General features: G+C 46.4%; 2 protein-coding genes across 3 annotated transcripts in view; one reads left to right on the plus strand and one right to left on the minus strand.

Annotated features, from left to right (window-relative positions):
• Positions 1-5,698, minus strand: part of Dnmt3b (DNA methyltransferase 3 beta) — a 98,700-nt gene extending 93,002 nt beyond the window's left edge. Inside the window, exons 1-2 of one of the 2 annotated variants that reach the window (XM_050151050.1) lie at positions 5,526-5,698; positions 3,955-4,181 (exon numbers count right to left, since the gene is read on the minus strand). The gene's annotated coding sequence lies outside the window, so the exon portion shown is untranslated. Of the gene's footprint in view, positions 1-3,954; positions 5,489-5,525 lie in introns of those variants that run through there. The other variant, XM_050151051.1, reaches the window with a different exon arrangement.
• Positions 5,699-5,777: 79 nt separating this feature from the next.
• The window catches only part of Commd7 (COMM domain containing 7), a 10,956-nt gene continuing 7,864 nt past the window's right edge, over positions 5,778-8,869 (plus strand). Inside the window, exon 1 of the mRNA XM_050151065.1 lies at positions 5,778-5,971. Within this exon, the coding sequence (XP_050007022.1) occupies positions 5,888-5,971 (84 nt within the window). The 5' untranslated portion in view covers positions 5,778-5,887. The remainder of the gene's footprint in view (positions 5,972-8,869) is intronic.

The raw sequence follows: 8,869 nt of genomic DNA on the forward strand, positions 1-8,869 counted from the left end.
GAGAGAGAGAGAGAGAGAGAGAGAGAGAGAGAGAGAGAGAGAGAGAGAGAGAGAGAGAAGGAGGAGGGGGTGTTCTGTAGCTGGAACTGGCCTAGAACTTGCTTTATAACCAGGTCTTTTCTCAAACTTGTAGCAATCCTCCTGCCTCAACCTCCCAATTGTTATTACAGGCATGAGCTGAGAAATAGGTTTCATCATAAATAAGAATGAATCTAGTTTGTCTCTACTATAAGTTGTCTTTCGGGTCTAAGTGGAGGCAGGTTGGTTTATCACTAACCACGCCTGGGCTCTCTTAACCTAATTCTATGTCCTTCCTTTATCCACGGAGGACCTGCACATCTTTGACTGAGATGGCAAGACTCTAAGCTAACCGAGTTTTTGCATTTCTGAAGTGCTGTTAGGACAAAGATGTTAAATCGAAGACTAAGCTGAGGATACAGCAGAGAGAAGAAAACGCCCGTGCTGTGTTGTTGTTCCATTTTCTGCTAGAAACAGGTCCTGAAGCTAGCTAGACCTTTTGTGAAATGGCCCTCAGGCCCAAAGTGAGGCCTGGCTGGGATGGAATGTTTTGAAAACGGAGGAACCCTGCAGCCAAACAAACTAGGTAAAGATGACAAGGGACTTTATTTCTCTCACTCAGATGAGCTCACCACATTTAAGAGCTTAGTTTAAGAAAATGCCATTAGACCTGGTTCAGTTCCCAGCACCCACATGGCAGCTCACAACTGTCTGTAACTCCAAGATCTGACACCCTCACACAGACATACGAGCAGGCAAACAACAGTGCCCATGAAATAAAAATAAACAGAAAGACGGTGCCTTTAGGTGGCATTTCCGAGCTGCAAGCTCAGGTCTTTCTCCTAGGGGAAGTGTGGACCCTGCTGGGCCTCACAGTTGGAGCTCCACCTGAGCAGCCCTGCTTAACAAGGCTTTTCACTTGAGGGCTGGGAGAGAGGGGGGACATTTTAAAGTGAATGAGGGAGCAGGTTCCTCATTAAGTCTAAAGTGGGGGTGGGAGGTCCTCTGGAAAGGAGGCCTCTGGGTCTGCATTTCCTGTTGAAATTATTGGCACCTTCTCCCTCCTGAGCAAGGCTATGGAAACAGGAAAAAAAAAAAAAAAACAGTTTGGTCCTAGGCACATCTTGGGGAGGTTGGTCCTGAGACCCTCAGTGAGCACAGGAAATGTGCTGCCCCTCCCCCATGCCTGGGATATAAGTTTGTGAGTTTTGTAATGAGATGGGGTCTCGCTGTGTATGTCTGGCTGGCTTAGAATTTAATACATAGATGAGGCTGACAGCGAGATTCGCTGGGACTAGAGTTACATGTGCTTCACATTGCCTACAGTCTTTGCTCTTCATTGGTCCTCCACACTGCTGGATACTTACTTTGTGGCGGCAGACATCAGACTTCCCTATCAAAATCAATAAATAATAGCCAAGAGATGGTGGTGCACGCTTTTAATCCCAGCACTCTGGAGATGGATCCACTCAGGTGGATCTCTGAGTTCAAGGCCAGTCTGGCCTACAGAGTGAGTTCCAGGACAGCCAGGGTCACATAGAAAAACCCTGTCTCGAAAAGCTTAAAAAAAAAAAAAATTAAAAACTGTCTTCATATGTTCATGCCTTTACTTTAATCTCAGTTCTCGGTACTTGAGAGGCAAGTGCCTTAACAAACCTTGTCTGTTTTTGAGACAGGGTCTCACTGTATAACCCTGGTTGGCCTGGAACTTGCTCAATCAACCAAGCTTTGTTCTCTGTTCTTTGTTTATTTTTCTTTATTGAGACAGGGTCACATATAGCTATTCTTGCCCTGTACTTGCTGATCTCTGAGTTCCCGGGCCCTCTGACTGCAGCTGTCAAGTGCTGGGATACAGCACACCAGTTGTCGGCTTTGCCAGCCCAAATGCTTTTCCCTTTACAGTTTCACAGAGGAAACATTTGTTCCCACCGTAGACCTAACTGATAGTACAAATGTTTTTGTTGCTGTTTAAGACAGGTTTTGCTGGATACCTCTGTCTGTACTCTCATTACATAACTCAGGCAGGACTTAAAGTTCTATCCATCCTCCAGCTTCAACCTGTACTAGGATTACAGGTAAGTGCTACCTCATCTGCCTAATGTTCTTTGGTTTTCTTTCTTCTTTTGTGGTTGTTTTGGTTTTGTGGCTGTTTTGTTTTGTTTTGGAGACAAGGTCTAGCTGTGTAGTTCTGACTATCCTGGAACTCATTTTGTACATAAAATTAACCTCAAACTCAGAGATCCGCTTGCCTCTGCCTCCTGAGTGATTGGATTAAAGGTGTGTGCCACTATGCCCAGCTTGTTTCCCTTCTTTATTATATCAAGAACATTCACCTTTTACTTCAAGGAGGCTCTTTATTGCTTTTGTCTGGTGTAACCATAATGCCAGCATCACCTACTGATGTGCTTTGGGGCCATTATAAAGCTTAACTGTAGCCACAGCAACACAGGATAATTCTTCTATAAACAAGAAGGTTATATGTTCAGGTGTGGTCCAACACTCCTGTAATCCCAGCACTTGGAAGGCGAAGACAGGATTGCTATAAATTCAAAGCTAGCTGGTTGATGTAATAAGTTCCAAGCCATTCGGGACAGCAAACTGAGACTTAGCTCAAAAAGGAATGGGGGGGAGGTGTTTTGGCTGAAGGATGAGTAGCATAGACCATGTGGATACAATGTGGATACAATGTAGATACATCAAAGGGTAAAACAGTGGATGGGCCAAAGAAATTGTCACTACTCAGAATAATGTGCCATTTAAACCTTATGAACTGGCGTTTTTCTGAAAATTTCCACTTAATATTTTCAGATCAAAGCCAACCACAAACCAGGCAGTGGTGGTGCATGCCTTTAATCCCATTTAATCCCAGCACTTGGGAGGCAGGTGGATGGATCTCTGTGAGTTCGAGGCCAGAAGGGTCTACAAAGTGAGTTTCAAAAAACAAAAAACAAACAAACAAACAAACAAACAAACAAACAAAAAAAAACAAAGTGAGTTTCAGGGCAGCCAGACGTGTTACACAGAGAAACCCCATCTAGAAAAAAAAAAAAAAAAAGCTTAGAAAGTAAAAAAAGTAGATTGTGTTGCCTATGTGAGTTACAAAGTTCTTCCTTTGTTTTAGTTTTTCTCTTCTTTTTTAAAATTTTTATTTTATGTGCATTGGTGTTTTGCCTACATGTATGTCTGTATGAGGGTGCCAGATTTTAATTACAGACAGTTGTGAGCTGCCATGTGGTGCTGGGAATTGAACCCAGGTCATTTAGAAGAGCAGCCAGTGCTCTCAACTGCAAAACCATCTCTCCAGTCTCCCTGCCCCATTTTTTGTTTGTTTTCAAGACAGGATCTTCGTGTATCCCTGGCTATCCTGGAACTCACACTGTAGACCAGGCTGGCCTCAAACCCAGAGATTTGCCTACCTTTGGCTCCTGAGTGCTGGGATCAAAGGTGTAAGTCACTTCTGTCCAGCAAGTTTCTTAATAAAGGAAGGAAAGTTAGGTGTGGTGATATAAGCCATTACTACCAGTACTCGGAGGCAGAGGCAAGAGTGGTACCTCATATTATAATCTCAGCAATCAGGAGGCAGAAGTAGGAGGATGGATGTGAGTCCTCTGAGGTCAGGCTATTGAATATCAGGCTAGTTAGAGCTATGTTGTGGGACCCTATCTCAAAATAAAATAAAATAAGGCCCAGAGAGACAGCTAAGCAGTAAAGACCACTTGTTCTTATAAAGGTCCTGGATTAGGTTCCCAGCAGCTACATAACGGCTCACAACCATCCATATTTCCCATCAATAACTCTAGTTTCAGGGAACCCAGTGCCGTCTTCTGACTTCTGCAGACACCAGATCCGTAAATGGTACAAATACATTCACATACTCACATATACAAAATAAGATAAATCAACAAAAATATAACAACCAAGTATGGCAGCATTTACCTATAATCAGAGCACTCAGGAGATGAAGGCCAGAGAACCAGAAGTTCAAGGCCAGCCTTAGCTGCACAGTAAGATCAAGGTCCACCTGGGTCACTACACTCATCTTCCTCCGCGGGAGTAGAACTTGTGGAGCTGGTTCTCTCCTTCCACTTCTTTATCCCAAGAATCAAATTCAGGACTTCAGGATTGGCAGCACCTTTACCCAGCTCATCGAACAGTGATCATGTCTCCAAAATAAAACAAAACAAATAAAACAAAAAAATGTGAAAATGACAAGAATGTGAGGAACATTAAAATAGAAACAATGCTCTGTTCCCGGGACCACAAGAGCTAGAAAAGAAAGAGTAGGCGGGACCAGCAGATGAAGTCAACACATAAAACTGATCCTTGGGAGCTGCAGTGGGGCTCCATAGGTAGTGTTCACCTCGCATGAATGGGGCCTTAAACCCACACACGGTTCCTCATAAACCTGGCATGGTGTCCTGTATCACTGCACTCAGGAGGTGGAGACAGGAGGATGGACTGTAAACTCATCAAGGCTAGCCTGGTCCCTCATCTACAATTTAATGCAGCTACATGGCTAGATCTTGGGGGCAGGGGCAAGCAAAGGGCAAGAGAAAAGCAAAGAAGGGCCAACTTGCAGGGATGTCTCCCCATTTGATATTGCCACAAGATATAGTCATCTACAAGTTCACAATTGAAGCTTGAGAATTGTACAATTACATTACCAAAGAAAACTAAAAAAAAAGGGGGGAGTATATAACTTGTTGTTGTTGTTGCTGCTTTGAGACAAGATCTGTGTAGCTCTGCCTGGCTTGGAACCCACTGTGTAGACCTGGCTGCTCTCAAACCTCTTGAGTGCTGGGATTAAATAAAGGCCTGCACCGCCAAGCCCAGTTTCATGTTTTAAGTAAGCTTATAGTTCTGTGTTGGGACAATTCATAGCTGACTTTTGGCCACACGTGTCCTGTGAGTTGACCACTCCTGGATACACTAAGTCTCTGGACAGAAGACTTTTGTCAACGTTTCCAAAGGGGCTTTTCAGAGAAGTGTGGAAGCCCAAACTGTCTCAGGACAGCCAATTCTACCTCAGGTTTCTAAGTAGCTCCCGGGTACTCTCAGGCTAGACTCGGTGCCAGATGCAGCCCTTGCTTAGGTGGGGGGACAGGTCCTAGGACCGAGAGAGTAGAATTCCATTTTCTCCTCTCTTATGAAGGGGAGGTCAGCACTCACCCAGGGGCTGAAGATTCTGCTCTCTCTACAAGCTTGGTTGCAGGTGGGGCCCAGCAATTGGTAGCTATACCAAATTGTGCAGATGACACTAACGCCTGTCTAAGTTTCAGATCTACTATTTCACTCAGGTATAGGCTCTTAGAGGGATACAGTTGCCTGGTTTATGCCCTTTGCTGTTACCAGTGCCGAATCAGAGGCTAGACATGCAGTTTGGGCTGGGGTTTGTTGATGCAGCTGGTGGCAGAGCCCTTGCCAAGCCTGTGCAAAAACACAGGACCAATCCTCAGCACCAAATGTATAGAGGAAAGAGAAATGATATATTTAATAGGTAGATTTACCCAATACTTAACAGCAATGATGATAAGGATAGCAACCAGCCAGCCATTGACTGAGGAATGCTTATGCGCCAAGCTCTGAGCTCAAAGATTTTGGCAGATGAAAACCCCAGCAGTCACCCCAGTTAACATTATAGGGTGAAATTGAGGCTCAGATGATCAAGCGCTTTACATTGGATCACCAAGGCAGAGACCGGGAATCCAAGCGGGAGCCTCAGTGCGGTTCCTGGAGCCCAGCGGCCGCGCGTGCGCTGTCCCGAGAACGCCAGCGGCTGGGATTGTGGCGAAAGTGCGGCTGCGGAAGCGCAGCGACGCCGGGGAGGAGGAAGCGAGCTCCGCTACTGGGCTGAGGGGCTGCTGGCGCCATGGGCCGCCTGCATTGCATGCAGGACCCGGTGCCCGAGGCCGTGCGCGGCGACATGCAGCAGCTGAACCAGCTGGGCGCGCAGGTGGGCCTCGCCTGGGCGCGGGAGGGGCTCAGGAGTGGGCCGGCTCGCTCCGGAGATGGGGACCCCTGGGCACCAGATCTGTAGGCTCCTGGAGATGGGAATGAGGGGATTCCGAGGGGCCCCGGGTTGAAGAGATTAGCGGGGCAGGTGGAATGCAAGCCGAGTGTGGGCATCAGTGTGGCCAGGCCCGAGTGGGGCTCTGGGCCTGAGCCGGAAGAGGCTCAGACGCGACCGGCGACCACACCCCTTCCCAGTGCCGGAAAGGAACGGTGCTTGCTTTCGAGGCTCTGTCCGGTGTGTAGTGGAGCTCGGAATGCCACCTCCTGTTCAGACTGCGGGAATTAGCTAAGTCAGGGATCTGGGACCATCCTGTCCTCCTGCCGAAATAAACGTGTTACAGTGGTCCTTGTCAATACCAGCACTTAGGTGACCACAAGAATTCCGATCCAGCTTTCAAGGCCAGTCTGAACTACGTGAGACCTGCTGTCAAAAAACAAAGTAGATAAATAGATAAATAAAGATAGATAAAGAAATAACCCTTCACCCCTCGGAATGTACTACCGTGTTCTTTCCCAGACTGGGTCTTAACTTCCGAGGAGCTGAGGTCCTCAACTCCCCCACACACTTAGTAGGCCTGTTTGAGGAATAAAAAACAAACTATGCAGGACAGCCTAGTGCTCACTTTAATCCCAACATTCTGGAGGCTTGGGAAGTCAAATCTCTGTAAACTCAAAACCAGTCTCTTCTATATAATGAGTTTCAGGCCAATTAGAGTTACATTTGTCTCAAAATAAGTAACAAAAATAAGATCTATTGGTAGTACATGTCTGTTGCGCCACCCCTTGAGAGGCTGAAGCAGAAAAATTGAAAGTCTGGAGCCAGGAATTCAGAACTAAGTTGTCAGACTTCAAAGGGAAGTAGCTAATGTTTTACCATTACCACAGTTCTTTGGAAGACTTTTTGTAACAAAAAAAGAAAGGAAGCTTCTACTGTTAAAAAAAAAAAAAAGTTTTTTCCCCCCCCCAGACAGGGTTTCTCTGTACTTTTAGAGCCTGTCCTGGAACTCACGCTGTAGATCAGGCTGGCCTCGAACTCCCACAGATCCACCTGCCTCTGCCACCCAAGTGCTGGGATTAAAGGCAAGCGCCACCACCGCCCAGTTTAGGTTATTTGGGAGTTGGCTTTGGCGCTGTCCCACTACTGTGCAAGTTCCAAGGACTGAACTCAGGTGCCTATGCCAACTGAGCCATCTTGCAGCCCCAAGATCTTTTTGTTGTTGTTGTTGTTCTTTCAAGACAATGTTTCTCTGTATTACAGTCCTAGCTGTACTGGAACTCACTTGGTAGACCAGGCTGGCCTCGAACTTACTGAGATCTGCCTGCCTCTGCCTCCAGAGTGCTGGGATTAAAAGTGTGCGCCTCCACTTCCTGGCTTTTTGTTTTATTTTTAGACAAGGTCTAACCTGACTGGCCTGGAACTGAAAGCAATCCTCTTTCCTTTGCCTTCCAGGGCTAGGATTCTGACCTTGTTTGTTTGAGTCTGATTCTCAATAAATTGCCCAAACTGGCCTTGAATTTAGAATCCTCCTTCCTCAACCTCCGGAATAGCTGAGATTACACTCCTGTGTCCAGATCTTTAAAAAAAAATTTAACTTAAACCATTTTACTGTGTAGCCTATATGAACTTCAAATTCACGATCCTCCTGCCTCAGCCTCCTGAGTACTGTGCTAGGGTCGCAGAAGTTGTGGCCTGGTTTGTTTGTTTCTTGAGGCAAGGTCTCACTCTGAAGTGTGGCTGGCCTAGAGCTCGCCAGTGATCCCTGCCTCTGCCTCCCCAAGTGCTGGGTGCAATTGCAGGAGTGCACTACCTTGCCTGGCTGAGCCTCTGTCCTTTGTTCATGAACAGTGCTTTCCAGGGAGAAAGGTCTGTGTAAGCATGGAGGGGGCAGATATGAGCCACTTACTCTCAACAGTGGAAGTCATGGTTCTGGGGCTCTGATTGTCGTTAAAATTGCATGTGTAGTATGACTTCATCCTCTAGGAAGGTTGTCTGGTCATTGAAGGAGTGTACCCTTTCCCTGGCTGACTTTTCCCTGACATTGAGCAGCTCTCCTGCTGTTTGCTTTTGATAGTAGTTAAGATTTTGGTAGGGAGAGATAGCTGATGAGCATTTCCTGGGCAAGGCAGCAGCATAAGAAGACTTCCACAACAAGCACTTCCCGTGCATTTAGCACGAGTTAAGATGCTGTGAAGACAAAGGCTGTATCAAGAAATGCAAGGGAAGTCTGTGTTTCTTATCAAGACTGCAAATCATAGGTGTGTGATGCCCCCCCCCCAATGCTCATTCTTGCCAAGAAACAAGAGAGCAGACCCTGCCTCAAAGGTGGTCATTGTACCACACGCCTTTATTTTCTTATTGATTTGATTTGATTTTTAAATTTCTTTCTTCTTTTGTTTTTTGGAACAGGGGTTCTCTGCGTATCAGTGGCTGTCCCGGAACTCACTCTGTAGACCAGGCTGGCCTTGAACCAGAGATTCACCTGCCTCTGCCTCCCGAGTGTTGGGATTAAAGGTGAGCACTACCACTGCCCGACTATACACCTTTATTTTATATTATTATTTTTGTTTATTTTTCAGACAGGGTCTCACTATGGAGCCCTGGCTGGCCTCGATCTATAAACCAGTGCCACACAGAGACACTCGCCCGCCCTCAAAACAGCAACAGAGGGAGCTGGAGAGATGGCTCAGTGGTTAAGAGCATTGCCTGCTCTTCCAAAGGTCCTGAGTTCAATTCCCAGCAACCACATGGTGGCTCACAACCATCTGTAAAGAGGTCTGGCGCCCTCTTCTGGCCTTCAGGCACACAGACAGAATATTGTATACATAATAAATAAATATT

Source organism: Alexandromys fortis, unplaced genomic scaffold (assembly GCF_014885135.2).
Source record: "Alexandromys fortis isolate MF-2015 unplaced genomic scaffold, M_Fortis_MF-2015_v1.1 scaffold_27, whole genome shotgun sequence".
NCBI classification, from domain to species: domain Eukaryota; kingdom Metazoa; phylum Chordata; class Mammalia; order Rodentia; family Cricetidae; genus Alexandromys; species Alexandromys fortis.